Source organism: Berghia stephanieae, chromosome 8, assembly GCF_034508935.2.
Source record: "Berghia stephanieae isolate SIO BIC M18660-M18661 chromosome 8, UCSD_Bste_1.3, whole genome shotgun sequence".
NCBI lineage: Eukaryota > Metazoa > Mollusca > Gastropoda > Nudibranchia > Aeolidiidae > Berghia > Berghia stephanieae.
The window spans coordinates 21,622,808-21,646,304 of NC_088367.1; the positions used below are offsets into that span (position 1 = coordinate 21,622,808).

Genomic DNA, 23,497 nt, shown 5'->3' on the forward strand with positions numbered 1-23,497 from the left:
TTAGAAATATAGAAGGAACGACATAGACGTTACTCAGCTCTTTGTTATTATTTTTTGACAGCCATCTTAATTATTAGTTCTCATTAAATTACATCTGACCAAAAACAATTTTAAGTAAGTTTTGTATGTTATTACGTTAAATCCAGCTGGCGGATGTTGTAAGAATTTTAGCTAAATGCATAGCCTCAATTGTTAACATGTGAATTATTGTCCTCCTCATAGTGTTTACTGTATTGGTCACAACTAATGGACACAATAAATGTGACAATCACATTCCTCCTAATAGTTTCACCCTGGTATCAAAATCACTTCCAGTTTTCACAGCTGAAATCGTAGCCATCAGTAGCCATCGTTAATATATAGATAGAATGCGCTTGGCCAAGGAGTTCACAACATTGCCATCCGGAAGTATAACGGACCAACACACAAACTCTGTGTAACCATGAACGTTTATAGTCTGGTTAATACAGTTTAGTGAGAACAACTCACAAACACGGATGGCAAAAACAATAACAAAGGCCTGAGTGACGTCATCTGCATACTATCTATAGCCTGACACTCGAGCCCTCAAGGACCGGCAGTTTGACGGCGTTTTTTAGGTTTGTGTAGCGTCTAGTGAGTTGTCGTTAGTAGTGCTCATGGAAACAAGTTATTTCATTGGCTGATATATTGAATACAACTCACGATTTGTTTTCTTTTGTGGCAAAAGGCTGGCATTTTGGCGTCATTTTTTGGGTCAGTGTCAGGCGATAACTTTACGGTCGCGACGCTGAAGTTCGCCAGTCTCACAGCGGGGGTTCTCCATACCGTCTTTCCCAAATATCAATGCTATGTGTTTATTTTAAAAACTCACAACGTCCGCCTGCTGGATATAACGTACTATAGATAGAATGAAGATGGCGTCAATCATGCCTTTGTTATTGTTTTTTGCCATCCGCGTTTGTGAGTAATGCTCACTAAACTGTATTAACCAGACTATAAACGTTCATGGTTACACACAGTTTTGTGTGTTGGTCAATTATACTTCCGGATGGCAATGTTATGAGCTTCTTAGCCAAGTGCATACTATCTATAGATAGTTCGAAGATGACGTCACTCAGGTCTTTGTTATTGTTTTTTGCCATCCGCGTTTATGAGTAATGCTCACTGAACTGTATTAACCCGACTCTAAACGTTCATGGATACACACAGTTTTGTGTGTTGGTCCGTTATACTTCCGGATGGCAATGTTATGAGCTTCTTAGCCAAGCGCATACTATCTATAACACAAAACTGGGCGTGACCTTGAACTTTTATAGATAGTATGCGCTTGGCTAAGAAGCTCACGGAAGTACAACGGACTAACACACAAAACTATGTGTAACCACGAACTTTTACAGTCTGGTTAATACAGTTTAGTGAGAATTACTCATAAACGTGGATGGCAAAAAGTAATAACAAAGACGTCAACTTCATTCTATCTATGGTCTGATTGATATAATTTAGTGAGAGGTAATCACCAAAAATGCTGATTAAAAATAATAACAAAGAGCTGAGTGACGTCAATTTCGCTCTATCTATAAGACAACTTGTTGACATCCGTCAGGTTTGATTGAAGCATCTCCTTGTCAGGATAGATCTCATGTCTTGTTGGTATCGCACTTTTATCCTAGTAAACATGTGACGTACTTAATGACCTATTAGGAACAAAGAGGAACTTTCTCTATTTTAAAACAAAAGTAACAACAACAACAAACAACAAAAACCCTGAGCATCTATATAGATAGTATGCGCTTGGCTTAGAAGCTCATAACATTGCCATCCGGAAGTATAACTGGCCAACACACACAACTGTGTGTAACCATGAGCGTTTATAGTCTGGTTAATACAGTTTAGTGAGAACTACTCATAAACGCGGATGGCAAAAAACAATAACAAAAACCTGAGTGACGTCATCTTCGAACTATCTATAGAGCAATATCCGCTTTGCGTACTCAAAGCGCTATAGACAGGGAATGCTTTTGTTTTGTGGATACACGGGAACGTAATTAAACGTAAATATAGATAGTTCGAAGATGACGTCAGTCAGGCCTTTGTTATTGTTTTTGCCATCCGCGTTTGTGAGTTGTTCTCACTAAACTGTATTAACCAGACTATAAAAGTTCATGGTTACACAGAGTTTGTGTGTTGGTCCGTTATACTTCCGGATGGCAATGTTGTGAACTCCTTGGCCAAGCGCATTCTATCTATAAGCAAAACAAATCCTACCCTTCCTGGTCATTTAACCAATTGGCTGTCCTTAATTGTAGAGAGCGTAAACAATCTCCTATCCATTGTGCGGATGGGATAAATATTGATGGACATTTTCTGGATTGGGTAAAAATATTTTATTGATGGACTTTGTATGGATTGGAAAAAATATTGATGAATGTGTGTGGATCGGATAAATATTAGTGGACGTCGTGTGGATTGAATAAATACAAGGGACGTCTGAAAAAAAAAACCCCCCCGAAAAATAAGCATAACGTTTGAAATAAAAGACATGTTTTTGAGCTTACTCGAGCTTTGATATAGCGCGATATCCACTTAATGTGATCAAAGCGCTTAAGAAGGGGTCCCTGACCAACAGCAACATGTAACATGTAGAACGAAACATGACGCCTGTTAGGCGATATAAAAATTTGTTTCCCGACAGAGACAACGCTGTTAACGGCCAGGTACTCATTTTACACCTGAGTACGGTAAGAAAATGTGATTAAAGAGCCTTTTCCAAGGGCTCAACTATGCGCCGAGCGATGTTCGAACTCAGGACCTTCAAAATTCGAAAGCGAGTGGCATATCACTAGACCACATAGCCGCCCAGAAAACAGAAAACATTGTGAAAGTTTATCACCATTAATGGAAATGGACACAATACGTAATGCTGTTGTTTTTAAGATGGCGACTCGAATCACAGAATGGTGAAAGCTGGAGGTCAGAGCAGTTGTTCGCTTTTTGTTTACGAAAGGAAGAAAACCGTAAATTTATATTGAGAAAACCTAAACCTATGGTGAGAAACCAATGTCTAAGTCCCAGGTTGATTAATGTTGCTTTTAGTTCAAATTAAATATGGTCGTTTAATTCTAGACAACTAACAGAAATCTGGTCGGCCAAAAATGAAAAGTGATCAGAACGCTATTCGAGTCGATGAGATCATTTAAATGTGATAGCGGGATAGCGGGATTTTAGGACACCTAAATCGACATAAATGTATTGAACATCTTGCTCTCACAGGAAAGATAGAAGGTAAAAAGAGTAAAGGTAGACTAAGAAAAACATATTTGAATAGTTTGAACAGCTGGGTGACAAAGAAAGAGAAGAGTAATATTAGTTTTCTGAGGTTATCTGATCAGAGAGATGAATGGCGTATCATGATCACCGATGTCTGGCACAGACTTGATACTTGAAGAAGCGGGATAAAGATTTGGGAGATTGTTTTGAAACTTAAAATTCCTACTAAAAGCGCTATTCGTGATTCGTCTATGGCATATTGGGCATAGGAGATCTCGTGTCATATGGGTTATGGGTTCCAAATACGTTGACAGCAGAACACAAGCTTCAAATTGTGCGGCGACAATGTGGTCTTGTGGTATTACACTCGTTTTCGGATAGGAAGGTTCTGGATTCAAGCCTCGCTCGGCGCATAGTTGAGTTCTTGGAAAAGGCCCTTTACTCACATTCTCTCATGGTACTCGGGTGTAAAATGAGTACCTGGCCGTTCACAGCGTTGTCTCTGTCAGAGAAAAAATTGTAGCAGGCATCGTGTCTCGTTCTACGGGTTACGTGTTGCTGTTGATCAGGGACCCTTTGTAAAGTGCGTTGGGCACGTTTAGTGGATTTTGATCTATATAAAAAAGCTCAAAGAGTCGAAGTTTTCCAAAACCTTCTGGATTAGGACTTTTACTTTTACTTGTTTTGCCCTTAAAACGTCATTTAGAGAAAGCGGTATAGGCTGAAGAAGGTCTTGTTGAGGAATTTCAAGATTGGTTTTTAAAGCTTGGCGAACAATTCTTTCGGTTGGGTATATATGTTGAAAAGTGGCTAAAGAGTGGTGACTTCTTAAATATTATGAGTTTCAAGTGGATATAATATTAAAAACTTTTTTTGAGTTATGACAAAATTTCGGTTTCGTTTTGGACGTCCCTCTCATCATTGGACGTCGTACAGATTGGATAAATATTTAATTTATGGATATTGTGTGGATTGAATAAATATTAATGGACATTATGTGGATTGGATAGATTTCAATGTTATTGTGAGGATTTGATAAATATTAATGGACATCGTGTGGATTTCAAAAATATTGATGTACGTGTGATGATTGAATTAATATCGACGGACATTGCGTAAATTTGATTGATATTGATGGACGTTGTGGAGATAAGATTAACTTGATGGACGTTGTGTAGATAGGATTAATATTGATGGACATTGTGTATATTATATTAATATTGATGGACATTGTATAGGTTAGATTAATATTGATGGACATTGTGTATATTATATCAATATTGATGGGCATTGTATAGGTTAGATTAATATTGATGGACGTTGTGTAGATAAGATTAATATTGATGGACATTGTGTATATTATATTAATATTGATGGACATTGTATAGGTTAGATTAATATTGATGGACATTGTGTATATTATATCAATATTGATGGACATTGTATAGGTTAGATTAATATTGATGGACGTTGTGTAGATAAGATTAATATTGATGAACATTGTGTATATTATATTAATATTGATGGACATTGTGTAGATTAGATTAATATTGATGGACGCTGCGTATATTGGAGTAATTTGGTGGGTGTTGTGTCTATTAAATAATATTGACAAACGCTGTGAAGATTGGACAAATATTGTTGAACGTTGTGTAGATTGGACAAATATTGACGGATCTTGTATGGGTTAAATAATTCTTAATGGATGTTCTTTTGGATTGGATAATTATTTATGGACGTTGTGTGGATTGGATAAATATTGATGGACGTTGTGTGGATTGGATAAATATTGATGGACGTTGATTGGATTGGATAAATAGTCATGAATAGTTCTGAATTGGATGATTCAATATTTTCCCAATTTAAATTATTGAACAAACAAAGTTGACACCACTTAGCTCTTTGTCGTTATTTTGAGACAGCTTGTTAGTGATTCGTTCTCACTAAATTATATCAATCAGACTATAAAAGTTAAAGATCATAGACATTTTTGTGTGTTGGAATGCTTAAAGTGGCTGGCGGATGTGGTGAGTATTTTACCTAAACGCATTGCATCAATAGAACGATGTTTTATAGTGTGGATATCAAAGAAATCAGACACCTCCCGGGCTACTGTTTCATTTTATATCCACTGAAATGAGCACGTACATTTTGTAAACGTTCGACTTTTTGTTATTCGCCAAGGTGTTATTTGAGAAACAAACGATTATTGTTACTTATTCTGCTCAGTAGTGAAACTGTCCTATCGATTGAATGCAGTTGACGTCACTCGGGTCTTTGTTATTGTTTTTATTTTTTTAATTTTTTTTTTTTTTTTTTTTACCATCCGCGTTTATGAGTAATTCTCACTAAACTGTATTAACTAGACTATAAACGTTTAAGGTTACATATAGTCTGGGCCGACAAGGTATTACAGCTGTTTGAATGACCATTGAAAAAAAAATATACATGGAATAGGGTTTGACAGGACAGGATATTTGCAGCGTGGTACAGCAATATTCTCGTTGTTTAGTACCCAGAGGGAACCGAATTTGATTCGTCTCGTCACGTTGGGTTTTTTTTTCTTGAACGAGTCACCCTCTAGCTCACTTTGCGACGCTGCATTGCGGCTAACACCTGAATTATTACAGTCTTCCCTTGGAATACCTACACCTCTTAAAATTCCCTCAGGGACGAATGGAGCAATTTTTAAAAAGCGATTTGAGCGCATTCAGTGGATAGTGTGCTTTTTAAAAAAAAGTGTATGTTTAACTATTCAAGCTCCATGTCGCCACATTGGCTTACTTGAATCGGGACCTCTCGATTCCAAGGCGAATGTTTTGACGATACACCGTCTGATGTCATACACAACCTAGTGGATTTCCTAGCATTCCTATTTCTTTTCTTTTCTCTTTTTATTAAAGAAGATCTTAAAACCGGAATCCATATTATTTATTCCATTAAGACAAATTTATTTATAGGCTTCAGATTTTTTTTGGTAACTTTTTTATAATTCAACAGTTGAGGAAACCAAAGAAAAAAAACAACAAATCTGTGTTACTTTGGACGTTTTATAATGCACGAAACCTTCAACACTGAACAACAACCGGGGAAATATTTGGGCAAATTTTGAATTTGGGATATTTTCATGACAAGTTTTGTCGTATCTGCAAATCTTCCGATATATATGTGGATAAGTTCATTAGTCACCATGACGGAAGGTGTTCTCGTGCAGATTTTTATTCTATATTGTAATTACAGCATTAAAAAAAAAAATCATATAAAACATTATAAAACCTTTGGCAAAGTTGTTGTTGATAAAATGACGTCACAATGTGTACTTTACGAAAGAAGGGATTTTTCTAGTCTGTATTTTGTATGACTCTCGTGTTGTGTCTCTGGAGAAATAATCTAATTTTATTCTTCAACAACCAATCTAGACATTGATGTAAAATTATGTCAGTATCAGAATGTGGTCCAAGTTTGGTTAACAACAGCCTAGAAATCATTGTCTTGTTAGCTTGTTGTTGTTTCTGTTGTTGTTGTTGGTTTTGGTGTTGTTGGTTTTGGTGTTGTCTTTCCATCTGTTGATACAATTTATATTTTTGACTGTGTGGCTTTTTGGGGTTCGGGCGTAAAAATAAGAGACGCCAATGGGGATATTGACTCATCTGATGCTCACGTGACTGAAGACGACCAATTTTTATACTTGTGTACAGTTTCTGGCAGCGCTCGTTTAGTGGATTGGAGTTTTTTTCATTGACGAAAAAGGATGACTCGATATTTCTAGTATCACGTCCTGTTTGGGCCAACGATAGCCGGGGGCGGCCATTTTGTTCTCTTTTTCCAATGCGCATGTAATACCGGAACACGTGTTTCCGACAGGACAGCCGAAGACACCTGGCCATATGCCCGCTATTGACACTTGACCTACAACTGTTGACACAGGGAATGTCCCCACTGCTGCTACTTCTTTTTCGCTGGACCAGGACTACTGATGACGTCACGGTGGCCAGGACCATCATCAATGCGAAGACGACACAACATGTTGTTGAGGTGTTGACCATGATTAATTTTATGATGTGCTTTGCGTAAAGTATATTTAAATACAAACGTTTTCCTGCGATTATTTGGAGATTTCAAGATATGCAAGGGTCCACAAGTTCTTGGATTTGATAAAATGCAACAATCGCAGAAAAGTTATTTTAATCACTTTTCTAATGAAAAACGTGTTTGTTCTTTCGAAATTTCTAAAGAGCAGACTGATAGTTAGGAAAGTCAACGATATGCAAGATATGAAAACACTAATACACTGTGACCAACTTTATTCCTTTCTACTATTCTGAGCACCTAATTTATGCTGTCTTATAAATCTAAATTTTAAAATGTAGGTTTTTTTTTTATTGGGATGTCGAAATTCGTTGTTGCAATGCGTATTCTATAGTAGACAATTTAAACTGTAATGAACGGTGTTCTTTCCTATAACAAAACATTAAAGTAGCGAAGCGATAAATCATCAAGATTTTTTTCCATCAAGACAATTTCTAATAAAAGGTGTCGAATGTAGAATATTGTAAATGAAATAAATCTATTCTGTCCTCTCTTTTGTGTATTTCAGTCGGTCAATATTTGATTGTTATTCTCTGTAAATAGAGATGAAAAAAAAAACCCCAAAGAGTTCACCCGATTAGAGACGACTTAACACCAGAATAAGAAAACCTGAAGATATGGGTGCAATGATTACTTATACAAAAATAGTCTACAATATCTCTCTATGGGTCACAATGGCAACTTGACTATGATTTAAAATATTGTGATTTTTTTTTCAATACTTTATATCGGATACGAATAGTTTCAATTCTGCTCAAATATAATTTATAAAATCAACGTCACTTTAACGAAAATTTGTTTTGAACAGAACTGAAAAGCAAACAATGTTTGATAATTCCCCAGAGAAATTAGAAGCAAGAAATCTCAATGGAGCATCAAACATTCATAACAAAATATTTTAATCCTCAGGCGAGAAGAGAATAATGGCCCGTGACGAGTGCCGGGCGTAGGACTCCAATTATTGCGTGGAGTGTATAGCTGTCATCCAAGACAATAAACAACAATGGCACTTTGATTCCAATTTCGTTGAAATGGAGAAAAATAGATTAGATATGTAGAGAATTCCCCAATTCTATCACACTTTTCCCTTAAGCAGAGACTGTAAGCAATTTTCTATTTCGTAGACAATACAGACATCATGTTCATTGTTGTCATGTAGTCGTCTTTACACAGACACTCCGTAATCGATATTTTAATGATTTTTGACAGTCTTTTTCAATTTCCTCGCCCCCAAACTTGAATTTTTTATGATGACAATTATTATGACATTTCACGACGACAGCAGTTTGGATTGCGGTCTGTTTACAGTCACAGTATTATTTTTGGGGTCCCTGGTGAGGTGTGTAGGTAGCTTGGAGTACTTGTAGGTCTGATAAAAGTAGTCTTGTCCTGTGGAGAAGGAAATGACACAAGACATTTAGCAACACGAATAAATGTTGATTTTTGGGGGGTTTGTTTGGCAATTGTACGAGATGAATGTTGAGATGTAATTAAATATTAAAACAACGGTAGAGAGAGAAAATTCTTTCAAACTATTTTAATGGATTTTTATCAATCTATCGGCTTTCTCCGCAGGATTTTTACTGCTACAGAAAATTATATGGTAATAACTTTGGACATGGAAGTCTATAAAATTTCTCATTCAATCAAAATACAATAATCTTGCTGCCTCTGTTAGCTCTGAGGCTACTACTACTACTACTACTACTACTACTACTACTACTACTACTACTACTACTACTACTACTACTACTACTACTACTACTACTAGTACTACTACTACTACTACTACTACTACTACTACTACTACTACTACTACTACTACTACTACTACTACTACTATTACTACTAGTACTACTACTACTACTATTACTACTACTACTACTATTAGATTCATTGCTAAGGTATATTTGAACTATCGCGATCGCTGTTACTACTACTTCTACAACTACTACTGCTACCTATACAACTATTATTATTTTTACTACTACTACTACTACTACTACTACTACTACTACTACTACTACTACTACTACTATTATTATTATTATTATTATTATTATTATTATTATTATTATTATTATTATTATTATTATTATTATTATTATTATTATTATTATTATTATTATTACATTCATTGCTAAGGTATATTTGAACTATCGCGATCGCTGTCCTACTTCTACAACTACTACTGCTACTTATACAACTATTATGATTATTATTACTACTACTGCTACTACTACTACTACTACTACTACTACTACTACTACTACTACTACTACTACTACTACTACTACTACCTCTACTACTAATATTACTACTACTACTACTACTACTACTACTACTACTACTACTACTACTACTACTACCACTACTACTCCGACTACTACAACAACAACAACTACTACTACTACTACTACTACTACTACTACTACTACTACTACTACCTCTACTACTAATATTACTACTACTACTACTACTACTACTACTACTACTACTACTACTACTACTACTACTACTACTACTACCACTACTACTCTGACTACTACTCCGACTACTACTACTACTACTATTCCTACTACTATTACTCCTCCTCCTCCCCCTCCTCCTCCTCCTCCTCCTCCTCCTCCTACTACTACTACTACTACTACTACTACTACTACTACTACGACTACTACTACTACTACTACTACTACTACTACTACTACTACTACTACTACTACTACTACTACTACTACTACTACTACTACTACTACTACTACTACTACTACTATAATATTACTACTACTACTGTCCCAGTGCGTGGAGTATGACAAGTTCTATTTTGCATTGCTCAGAAATTCCTCCGCGTACCATGACACTGCCAGATCCAAATTGATTTATCTGATTTAAACATTTGTCTGCATACCTCATGCCGTGACATCTCCATATTCCAACTCTACCATCAGCAAAAGAAACGTTAAATCTGCTTTCATCTGAAAACAAAACAGTTCTCCAATGTGGGACATATCAATTTAATTTTGTTCTTGACCATTACAGTCGTGTCAAGATTATTTTAATAGTCTTCCAATGACGAATGGACTTTAGTTCATCAACTTTCAGTCGCCTGCAATTGGATTCAATAGTCTGATGTCACGTCGCCCAGCAACGGCGACCATCGTGGTTCTAAACAAAGAAAATCGGTACTTTTTATTCTTCATGCTGGCTAGAACTTTTCATGTCTTGTGATCAGAATGTGTAAAAGTCAAAACATGATCAGATTTATAATGTTTTTTCCCCTCTGGTTACGCTTTTATGCTCGTCGGAGAAATATTTCATTAGGGCGTCCGCCATTGTTCCGATAGTTTAGTGCCAGTTACCAAGTTACCATGCGTCATTACGAGGTAAGTGACGTTACGACTGTTGAAGCGTATTGCCTTCGTCGAGACGTTGAAATCGATAACTGAGAATTTTGGAGATCGCCATGGAAATTTGACAAAATTTAGCTGGTGGTTAAAGTATAACAGTTTCTAATTTAGGGAGTAGCTGAATAATGACATTATTGCTTTGTGGCTATTAGTTATATCAATGAAATCAACCTATGTAACGAAAGACAATATAGTAATAATTCACTTTTCGATTTTCTTTCATTACAAAATCTCAATTAATCCTATCTATGCGAATTTTTAGTTTGTTGCAAATCTTTAGTCACTCAGTAGGCACGTAAAATCGTGAAACATGACTAGGTGTAAGAAAACGCTTCTTTAAAATATAAATTCAAAGTAACTAAGGACAAAGGCCGAAATGTTGTTTGTTTTGTAGCATATCTATGATATACATAAGCCACATTAACTCTTGAGAGGAAGGGGGTATCATAATTTGATCTTAAAGACATTTTTACATTCTAGATAGGGAAGGACATATATTCGTCAAAATCTTTTTAAAATAATAGGAAGGGTATAGATTTATTTTTCTAACAGACGTGTGTTTTTTATTTTATTATTTTATTTTTGTTCCCACCCCATCCCCTCTTTTTTCTTTTCTTGTTTTTTTTTTGGAGCAATTGTTAAATAATATTTATGAGTTAATTTAATGATCAATGTCGTCGTGTCCATTACTAATTTGTAGGTTGTAAACCCTTTAAGCTAAAGCAGGCCACAAGTGCTGACTTCACTCGTTCCATACAACTGCTATAAATGTTGCACCTGACTCGAAAATTTGGCTGTGATGTGAGTTTAGTATCTTGAAACATTAGAATTGCAATCTATGTTAAAGACGTTTTTCGGTGGCTTTGTAATAATTGAGTTATTGAAAACAACCCCTCTCGTGATGGAACGAATAGATAAAACCGGTAACCACTGACGCGACAACGAGCCCATAAGGAAAGTTGAAGTGATTCTTGATACCAGACTTGGGTACTCAGTAAATGTCGATCATAACCATTATACAAATAAAGAAAAACGAATCTCATTTATCGTATACGTGCTTCAAAGCACGAAGTTCTTCATCAACTGCATTTTTAAAGCACTTATTGTTTCTGCATTATTTTTTTTTGTTGTTTTAAAACCAACTGCATTCCGTGTCCTTGCTGTACGTAAGAAAAATGAGTTCTGTCAAAAGAAAAATGAAAAAAGTTTGTTTTTTTCCCTGCTTCTTTTTTTTTAGCGGTTTTGCACCATCTTTGAAAGTCACTCATTTGTTAGCTTATAGTTTGTTATAGATTCTTCTTTCTAATTCCGCCATCTGCAAGCTGTTTCTTTAACAGTTCAGAATTCATATGAAAAGTTTCTTATGACGTGTTTGAGCCGTGGACTGTATCTAGCCTACTTAAATATTTAAAGTTCTGTTAAGCTAACGTATATTATTATTATAAGTGTGTTCGTATTTGGAATATCAAAAATGATATTTTCATGACCGCAATAATATGATTATCATTTAATAGCAATTTAAATGATCTATCTGGTAAAGCACAAGTAGCCATTGGCTCGAGACTCAATGACTATTAATGTGTACAATAAGTGAACCTTTCATCTCATTTACAAGACGGTCAAGACTCCCAATCAAAAATACTTTTGTTTTCCAGACATGATGATCACTCGCCTTCCACACGATGACTATAACAAACAAAAAAGATACCAGTTGAAGGGGTACTCCGATAGTTCAGTTGGTAGAGCACTCGCTTCACGCGTAAAGGGATCGGGATCGATCCCGGGTGAAGTCAAGATTTTCTTTTTATGACTCTGTCCACCCACCAGAGATTGGGTAGCTGTGTCTGTTAGATCTGGCGAAAAGTACTTTGCGATAGACTAGCATCTTATCCAAGTAGTGGCAATCAATTGCTACTGTCCGTTTAAGGCTTCGTGGGTCTTATGGCTCTGAAGGACTATTTTACTTTCACTAGTCGACGCTAGACTGTATGGCGTCATTGTGTCTAAGGCAAGGACTCATTTCTGCATTGGTGACTGGTCCAGACGGGGCTTCGGTGGAATGAATCGAAGGTTTAATTTGAAATAAATCACAATATTTAAAAACTCAGTAGGATAACCACATTCAGTTCAAAACGGAACTCTTTTCTCTCTCTCAGATTCAGACACTTTTATTCAGATCTTTAGGAATCTCTGTTAAAGATATTGAATTTAAGAATAAAATATAACAAATAAAGAATAAATTATAACTGTTATTAATCTGTTTTGATCTGTTCAAGATATTATAATAAGTATACATAACTGTTTTTGATCAATTTTATCTCTTCAAGATTTGTAACTAATAATATATTCATAAATGTTAATGATTGTTTTTGATATATTCAATAAACCAAGTATACAAAACTGTTATGTATTTGTTTTCATATGGTGCAAACTAAGTAGTAGCCTTTTCTCTTTAAAAATGTCATGAGTAAATCAGCAGTTTAGGAATGGCTGATGGCATTGTGAAAATGTTAGTCTCTTTATACTGTATACAGCATGATAGTCCTTCAGAGCCATTAAGCCCATGGAGCCGGTTTCTCTTGCGTGAAACGGAAGTAGCAATTGCTTGCTATCCTTCGGATAGGACGTTAGAACTTTCTGCCAGCTGTAACAGAAAAAAGTTACTCAATCACTGCTGCCATACTGCGAGAACAGGGAAGGGAGGTGGGGGTGGGGGAGGGGGGGGGGGGGTAGAGGGGTCAGGGGCGGAAAAAAATTTCGATTGTACCCGGGATAGATCTTAGTCCTTTGCATGTGAAGTGAGTGCTCTACCAACTGAGCTATCAAAACCCCTTATAATGCATGGTGGAACTTGAATACAGTCATGTATTATATTTCAATTCATATGAGACCTTCGTTCTCAAGCAATGAATTCATGACCTTTATATTTATTTATCACTCTTTGAAGCTTTAATAGTTCTGTGTGGTGGAAGAAAGGAATAAATAACCCAGTAGAATATAGATCGCGCAATAATTGTTGGAAACCTACTATAACGTCAACACATTGTTACAGTGAAAACGATATAGAACTGACCAAGCAATGATACGGTTCCCTCTAATACAACCATATTATACCGTATCACAACCATTAAACGTTACATTGGTCAAAAGACCTTTAAATGCCCTGTTGTTCTTGCAAAGATAAATAGATGCTATATGCTAGTTAGGATAAAAAAAAAAAAGAAAAGATCAAGTAGAAACACAACATTGTGTATATATACAAACAAAATTTGGTGCATAAACAGCATTTTTTTTATTGGAGAAAAACTAATCTCATTCATCGTATACTAACTTCAAGGTACGGAATTCACTATCAATTGCATTTTTGAAAGCATTTATTGATTCTGGGGGGTTTTTTTGGTATTAAAATCAAGCGTATTTCATTTCCTGGCTGTATAATGAGTTATGCCACACATTGGTAGAACATCTGGAGATAAAAATCCCATTAATTTATCTTCCTCTTTGATATCATTATGTCATTTCAAATTCTTGAGTAAAGTGTACACTTTTCGGTCAAAAGTAATAAACAAAAGTGAATATAAATAGTAGTTTCAAAAAATACCAAAATACCAAACACGGAACGTTTCGGGCTCACAGCCCTTCTTCAGCCAACAAAAAAACCCCAATAAAAATGTAAATACAATACTAAAAAACAGATCGACAGAAATATTCGGTACGTCCACTATGTTAAAGAAAAATCCAAATGTTGTTCTTTTTGGAAGCTGTTATATTCATTTTTTTTAAATTATTTTTTACAGCCCATAGCTTCTAGTAGCTTAGTTTCACTTAACCCTTTCGGTCACATTCTACGTTGTAAACCTGATATTTTTGGCAAATTAGCAAATGTGTCGTTACACATTATTTATCTGGCCATAACAAACGAGCTAGGGAAAAACAATTTGATAACAACTCAATGACGAAACCAGATTAATAACATCATTGCCAGAGCTATCAAACATCATAAAAAAAGAACAAGACAGAGCAAGTTAGAATATCTGCATCGCAAGTATAAGAGAAGAGACTGAAGCTTCAATGGCTGACAAAAAAAGTTATCTATGGGTATGGATTCTGTTTTAATGTATTCCCGATCGAATTAGTTGTTTACAATTCTAAATAAATTTAAAAAAAACAACCAAAAAAAAAAAACAACAAAAAAAAAACAACAAAACAAAACAAAACAAAAAAAAAAAAATTCGGGAAACTGCAAATGCTGTCCTGAGGAAATCCCTTGGTCTAATTGAATGACTCGGAATGGATCCTTCTTTGATCTGGAAAGGTACGTTGTTCACAAATGCTCAAACAAGAACAGGAAGATTTCTTTGCTAACGAGATTTATGAATGTCTTTGAATAATTCAAATCTCAAGATTGTGTTGGAAAAAAATGCCCTTTTGAGGTCGATGAAGATTGATATCCTTTGAACGTGAAGATCTCAAGAATAAAAATCCCTATTAGAACAAGGTTATCAATGTATACCCTTACACCCATTCGTTATTTGCCCACTCATTAGCCATTCCTGGGTTATTCATCATACTTAATCTTAGTAGATATTTGGAAAATTAGATTTTTTTTTGTAACACTAAGGCTCCGATACACTCGACCAATAGTAAAAAAAATATTGCATGATGTTTACAATTGATACGAAGATGGTTTGCGTGTATTATGAGATTCACTTGTATCGCGATGATTTTATCGAAATATCAAATTAATTTTTTTGTCAAATCCCATCGAAAACAGATGCCATCATTTTAAGCACATGGGTTGTGTGTCAACCTTCCTGTTGGCAAGTATGACAATGAGGTGGAAGTATTTTCATCGAACTGATATCAGTTAGTGGTTCCTCTCATTATTTTGAATACAATCAATTTTATAAAATTGATATAAACCATTTCAACTCTTAACATTGAGAAAGAATTCAACGATAAGTGAGCGGATATATCAGGTGGTCACAAAAAAACCAAACAAACGCGTCGCTCTTTGTCGGTTTGTCTCTCTAAGACTCTTCATTGGATTTCTTTCAGATTCAAAACGCAAATAAAACAAATCCTTATACGCAAACTGTCAAACTTTTACGAATATGAATTGAGAAACCCACAAAAAAAAATTAAACCGTGCAGAAATACAATAACGCAACATTGCAGCGAGTAAAATGACTATGATCTTAACTTTTGTTGCTATTTTAGCAAACATTATTATCAAAATAATTCTCTCATCATGTTAGAAGTCGTATAAGTAGCACATTCACACACCTATTTTGGTCCAAAGATTCCAAAGTTAGCACTGTAAGTGATCAATAGCACCGCCGTCCTCTTTAATGACTCAACGCAGTCTATTTTTCCAACTTGAAATATACTTCCAAATTTACTCAAACTGTTATCTCCTCCCAGCATAAAATAATTATTTCTCTCAAGGTTTCATCTGTGAATGCGGATCTTTGTCAATTATAAACCTTCTCGGTCAAAGAACTTCAAATTGGGTAATCTTTTGGATTCAGGTCGGGTGATTGAGGCAGCCCGTTGTCTTTCTCTATGAAATTAAATGAATATTCTTATTCTGAAGAAAAGCTTGTGTTCTTTTGCTCGTATGGGATTTAGCACTATCTTGTTGAAAATTAAAATTTCTTCCCGGATATAGGTGTTCACAGTCTGACAAAAGAATTTCTTTAGTTTTATGTAATAATCAGTATCAGCATTGACCTTAGTCGTTGTTGTGTCGATGAACAGTATTTAGGTCTTGCCATTCCATGTAACTCCAGCTGAATTCATACACTTCATCGTTATGGCTATTTTTATGCACTTCTAACGTGAAATTATTTTCGACAGTAAACACAGTCATTTTAACGTCATCTGTAGAAAACATATCGAGTAGCATTCTTGCTCTATGTTTTCGTTTATTCAACACATTGGTAGGCTATCTTCATGTTATTACCCTCTTATAAATGCTTTGGAATTTAGTTATTTTGTATGATATTGTGCAGAGAAGCTTACGAACAATGTAAGATGGTGCAATCTCTCTTTGCCTTTTGTGCAGCCGAGGCTCATCTTCTTACGAGCATGCAAGTTCTCCACAGCGGATACATTATCAGTTGTGCTAGACTGTCTGTCGCTACCTTTTTGTCTTTTAGAGGACCCCGTCTTTCCAATCTTCGCAAGAAGGCGATTAACATTGCTCTTTGTCCAGTTCTTATTTGGAAATTCTTCCAATGTCCGTCGACACATCCAGCCCTTCTCTTTGTATAGTGTTTCTACAGTAAATTTGGCGGCCTCTGTAAACGGCGGTATAAACGAGAAACTGATAAAGATCGAATAAGATTTGAAATTTAACGTTTGAAATGGTTGGAATGAGAATAACTTGCTTGTTTTGATAGCATACTGTAAAGAAAGAGATATGCTTTCCTTTCTTCAATGGTTCAAACATTGCAGAATTGTTCATTATGGTTTCAACAGATATGTAACTGGGTGTGCATAGAGTTTTCCAGGCATAGCAACAAGTGTCTTCTTTAAAGAATTACAACGCGCAAATTAATGCCAGAAATGCTGTCTTAAAGTGATATTCATATCTAGACTGTGGTTTAAACTGTTTGGTATTCAAATGACATATGTTGGTGAGCACCATTCAGCACGGAAGTTAACTCACTCAATCCTAGAGATTTTTGCTACTTTTCAAAATTGGATAAAATGTATTTACAATGAGCATGTATATAGATAGTTATACTCAACTACCATTAACATGTAAAAACTATAAAACATTATTTGTCTCAGAAAAATATATTAAATAGGCATGGGGTAAAAGTAACGCGGGTAAACTACGGATATAGTCGGTGTTAGGGTTGAGTGAGTTTATGATGTATTCTTCTAAACACAAGTATAATGGGTATGATTCGAAATCAAACATGGTGATTAATAATGACCAAGGAAGTGGTGTTCAAGCTTGAAAAATGTCAGATGGAACTTTGAAATTGTAAGGGAATCGGCTTTTCTGGCATTATAAAGACATCCAAGTGCTATGGTGAATTTTTTGGACACTTGTGTCACTATAAAGCGCATAGCAGATGGTAGACAATTGTGGAGCAATAAAGGACTCGTTTATTTGGAAAATAAAATGTTCGCTCTTTATCGTCTTTTTATATAAAAAAAAACAACAACAGATAACTCAAAATATTTAAATCTTTTATTTTATTTACTTGGTTGGAAAATAAATCTCGTCTATGCAAGTTATAAAAACGTAGTTAATTGGTAAACATGATACGCAAGTTCTATATACAATTAATAGGTAGACAGGCTATGCAAGTTATAAAAACTTGGTAAGTAGACAGGATGGTGCTTTTATGACTAACGTTTCAATTATCTATATGAACAAAAGGTAATTGGAATGACTGGAAAATATATCTATCTAATTTATACGCATTTGAGTTTTAATCCTAAAAACGTAATAGGTCAACAGGATGATGCCCCGATGACTTGTCACGTTTCAAAAGGACATTAACAGAATAAACAAGAGCATTCATGTCTTAAAAACGGTTATGAAATTTTAATACTTTATCCAACGACATTGAGTAGAAAAGCAACTTTCTCCCGACAATTAGATTATGAGGTAAAATCTCCGACGTGCTCGTGGCTAACTACCCGTATTTCATGGTCTCTTGGTGCCCTTTTAATGAACGTGATGATAAGTTGATCAACTCAAAATTTATGGTTCAAGTGTTGAACACAATTTATCTTTTTCTTATATTATAGTATGTTCACTTATCGTGGAATTCTTTCCCAATGTTAAGAGCGGAAAAAGGGTTCTTTAAAATTTTATGAAATAGATTGTATTCAAAATAATGAGAGAAATCACTAGCTGGTATCGATTCAATGCAAGTACTCCCATTAAATTGCCATATACTCGCTAACCGGAAGGTTGACACATAACGTGCCCAAGTGCTAAGAATAATGGCTTCTTTTTTAGATGATATTTGACGAAACAAATTCATTTTTCTATAAAAATCAACACGTTGACTAATCAATCTTATAATACACGGAAATATACTTCATACCAATAGGATTCAGTAGTCGTAACGTCACTTCCTTCCTAATGACGCATGGTTACTTAGTAACACTGGCTCTAAACTATCGGAACAATGGCTGACGCCCGTATGAAATATTTCTACGGCGAGCATAAAAGCGTTTCCAGAGGAAAAAAAACCACATAAATTTGATCATGTTCTGACTTTTACACATTCTGATCACAAGGCATACGAAAAGGGAATGAAAAGTTCTAGCCAGCATGAAGAATAAAAAGTAATGATTTTCTTTGTTTAGAACCAAGATGGCCACCGTTGCCGGGCGCGTGACATCAGACTACTGAATCGTATTGTAAACATCATGCAAAATGTGGTGATGATTTGTCCGGTGGGTTTGGAGCCTTAGTGTTACCAAAATAATATCAAATTTGCCAAATCTATAATAAGATATATAAGGAGGAGGAGGAGGAGGAGGAGGAGGAGGAGGAGGAGGAGGAGGAGGAGGAGGAGAACAACAATAACAACAACAATAAAAAGAAAAAGAAGAAGAAGAAGAAGAAGAAGAAGAAGAAGAAGAAGAAGAAGAAGAAGAAGAAGAAGAAGAAGAAGAAGAAGAAGAAGAAGAAGAAGAAGAAAAGAAGAAAGAAGAAGAAGAAGAAGAAGAAGAAGAAGAAGAAGAAGAGAAGAAGAAGAAGAAGAAGAAGAAGAAGAAGAAGAAGAAGAAGAAGAAGAAGAAGAAGAGAACAATAACAATAACAACAACAACAACAAAAAGAAGAAAAAGAAGAAAAAGTTGAAGAAAAAGAAGAAGAAGAGGAAGAAGAAGAAGAAGAAGAAGAAGAAGAAGAAGAAGAAGAAGAAGAAGAAGAAGAAGAAGAAGAAGAAGAAGAAGAAGAAGAAGAAGATTGGTATAAATTCCGGATTAATGAACCCCGTGGTTCTTCGAACCTTTTTCATTTATCTTAACTCATAACATATTTATCTTGTTAATGGTGGTGATGGCACAAAAACTACGATAGTCTTAGTTATGTGTCCTATCCTCAAATATCTTATCTCAAATTACAATAATATAGTCTTGTACTGTCACGGGTATCAAAGGATTGTAATAAATTTGGCAGTTGTTTTTATTTTTTGTTTTTTGTTTTTTTTTGGTGTGTTTTTTTTTTTTTTTGGTCTCTTTTAAAACTTGCTTTATAAGATATTTTTAATGCATATAGCAGCTTTTTTAAAAAAAAAGAACACACAGAATGTTTCTAGCCCAAAACCCTTCTTCAGCCAACAACAACAACAATAATAACATAAATACATTACTATTAAACAGACCGACGACCAGGTGGATGACAGAGAAATATTAGGTACGTCCTCTCTGTAGAAGAAAAATATTGGAACGTGACTTTTTACAGTTCACAGCTTCAGTCAGCTTGGTATCGCGTTGACTTGTTTATAAGATACAATAGTTTTGCACCTTAGACTTGATATTATGTTTGACTATAAATCCAATTTTCCGCATCTAAATCGCCTCGCCGTAGTGCTGTTTTGAAGCGATTGGTCGTATCTATCACAGGCAGACATAACATACAGTTGTTTTTTGTTGTTGTTTTTAAAAAATCTTTATTGGATATTCGAACGAGAGATGAGCCCGACCTCTCCAAGGTTACGAAATATTCAATATTGGTCAAAAACTGCATTAATACACCTAACCCCAATCGTTAAAGTCAGTAAATATAAAAATATCAAAACAGTAAATGGAATTTTAAACTAAAACGAAAATAGAAGTATCTAACAACAACAACAACAACAACAACAACAACAACAAAAACACATCGCATTGTTGCGTATTACTCCCCTTTCTTTGTATTCTGTAAATGACGTAACGAGTTATGTTGACCCAATTCAATACAAGTTTGGTTCGGTGCCGAGATAGAAATTTATTATAAAAGGTGGTCATCAATTTTTCGATAAATGACCTTCGATTAAAAAATGTTTACAGCCAATAGCACGATTACGTCACAAGCGGTCATTACTGCATTTTTAGCTTGACTGGTTTATTCCTATTAGCGACTACAGAAGGGGTGTTATAATTACATTTTATGCCCGACCAAATCATTGTACCTACACGCATTCATTTTCCTGCAGGTTGGCTATTCGGTAACATAATTTTGGCTACGATCTTCAATGCCATTGACCATCGTCCTTCATTCGTCAGTAACGGTAATTATTAATCACAACTTTAAACATTCAATGTCACAAATATCAAATCATATTTAAAGTTAACTTTTACTCACAAAAAACCGAAACAAGCAGGCCGATACAACGGATAAGTTGGAGTAAAACAGCTAATTGCTCGGAGATCACAGACATAAGCAAAATCTTTTTTGATTAAAATCAAAATATAAATCTGACCTCTTACATATTCCGTTTCTGAACAGAGGGTTATTGGGTACGTATATCAAATTATATCTTATTTCACTAACACAAATGAACACATTGTTAGCTAAATAAACAGAATTTTTAGCATTCTAAAATCTCCGTAAATTGTACAATTCCTATGGCCGTACCAGATGTATTGATTAATGTTGTCTTAGAATGTGGCTTTAACAATGTTTAAAAATACTTTGCTTTTCCGTCAGACTGTTTTGTGTCTAGCCACTTACTGTGGACTTGAAATTGTTTCCAGCTCCAAGACAAATTAACAGGGGTTGATGATTTAAAAGCCGCGGTCATTTTACCTGATAGCATCTCATTTGTCGGCACCGTTATTTATCTCCCTTGGTCAGATGTGCCCATCAGCCATGATTAGAGGAAGAGTGTCTGTCCTTGTCTTCGATAACTAATACCTAAATGTTCATCCGTCGATCATAATATCATCATCCTCATCATCATCAGACTGTAGTGAGGAGGCTTGCTTTCACATTTTTATAGCGAGTCTGACATCGTGACTTTGTCAAAGTCGAGGGAAGAAAAGAACAGAGAGGTGTGGAGATGTGGAGGTGGGGGGCGGGGCATGGCGGAATAACCATTAGACAAACTAGAAACGTGCCTTGGGGCGAGCCAAACATTCGGGGCTACCCAAGACAGTTTAGAGAAGAAAAAAAATAGGCCCGCTGGTAGACACTGCGTGCTACGCGACGGTGACCACGGGATGGTAAACATCGCGCGTTACGTTGTGGGAAAGAAACGGTAGTAGGTGCAGCGTATTACGCTACCACCCACTTGCCGAGATGGTAGCTGCAGCGTAGATAGGTAGAGTAGAGCGTAAAACGTTACGAAGTTTCCGATGGCTGTTATAAATCCATTTTCCGTTTAGCATCCAGATTTTATTACGCTACCACCCACTTGCCGAGATGGTAGCTGCAGCGTAGATAGGTAGAGCGTAAAACGTTACGAAGTTTCCGATGGCTGTTATAAATCCATTTTCCGTTTCGCATCCAGATTTTATTACGCTACCACCCACTTGCCGAGATGGTAGCTGCAGCGTAGAAAGGTAGAGCGTAAAACGTTACGAAGTTTCCGATGGCTGTTATAAATCCATTTTCCGTTTCGCATCCAGATTTTATTACGCTACCACCCACTTGCCGAGATGGTAGCTGCAGCGTAGAAAGGTAGAGCGTAAAACGTTACGAAGTTTCCGATGGCTGTTATAAATCCATTTTCCGTTTAGCATCCAGATTTTATTACGCTACCACCCACTTGCCGAGATGGTAGCTGCAGCGTAGAAAGGTAGAGAGTAAAACGTTACGAAGTTTCCGATGACTGTTATAAATCCATTTTCCGTTTAGCATCCAGATTTTATTACGCTACCACCAACTTGCGGAGATGGTAGCTGCAGCGTAGATAGGTAGAGCGTAAAACGTTACGAAGTTTCCGATGGCTGTTATAAATCCATTTTCCGTTTCGCATCCAGATTTTATTACGCTACCACCCACTTGCCGAGATGGTAGCTGCAGCGTAGATAGGTAGAGTAGAGCGTAAAACGTTACGAAGTTTCCGATGGCTGTTATAAATCCATTTTCCGTTTCGCATCCAGATTTTTGTATTTTGTGGCTCGGTTTTGTTTCTCGATTATGAGTCCAAAATTATTGTTTAAATCCCACAAACGCCGCATGCTGCCAATTAACCTCCTCCTCCTCTTACTACTACTACTACTACTACTACTACTACTACTACTACTACTACTACTACTACTACTACTACTACTACTACTACTACTACTACTACTACTACTACAATAACTTTTTTTTAATGCTACGTAGTACTACTTCCAATTGTAATTGTATTATCTGACGATGTAAAAATACAAACGAAATGGTGAAAAATGAAAGATATTGGATGGAAAAAGTAGAATCAATGTATCGTTGGGGCTCAAATCCTTCGTCGGCAAAACAAACAAGTGGTGTAAATATGACAAATGCAGCGCTGCACTGTTGGGTGATTGAAGTATAAAGGAAACGGTGGTGTACCATACGTTGTGAGTAGATTCCCTAGGCTGTTTCACACATGAACATTAAGAGCAGGTCAGTTTATAGAAAGACGAAAAATGAGTAAAATAAAAGAGATACTTGTTAGAAATATATTAATCGTATCTAGTAGTAGTAGTAATGATATTGGTAGTAGTAGTAGTAGTTGTAGTAGTAGTAGTAGTAGTAGTAGTAGTAGTAGTAGTAGTAGTAGTAGTAGTAGTAGTAGTAGTAGTAGTAGTAGTAGTAGTAG

General features: G+C 35.7%; 1 protein-coding gene across 4 annotated transcripts; it reads right to left on the reverse strand.

The window, feature by feature from the left end:
• Positions 1 to 6,283: 6,283 nt before the first annotated feature.
• On the reverse strand, positions 6,284 to 21,693 carry LOC144978363 (uncharacterized). 4 transcript variants are annotated; one of them, XM_078924296.1, is made up of 2 exons: positions 21,517 to 21,693; positions 6,284 to 8,727 (listed from the first exon to the last, which is right to left on the reverse strand). In XM_078924296.1, exon 2 carries the CDS (start codon positions 7,293 to 7,295, stop codon positions 6,591 to 6,593), a length of 705 nt encoding a protein of 234 aa, XP_078780422.1. In that variant the 5' UTR covers positions 7,296 to 8,727; positions 21,517 to 21,693; the 3' UTR covers positions 6,284 to 6,590. The 4 variants fall into 4 exon arrangements, with proteins under 4 accessions (XP_078780422.1, XP_078780425.1, XP_078780423.1 ...); XM_078924299.1 differs by having other exon boundaries at positions 6,284 to 7,478; positions 21,625 to 21,678; XM_078924297.1 differs by lacking the exon at positions 21,517 to 21,693 and adding an exon at positions 21,442 to 21,503.
• Between the last annotated feature and the right edge of the window lie 1,804 nt (positions 21,694 to 23,497).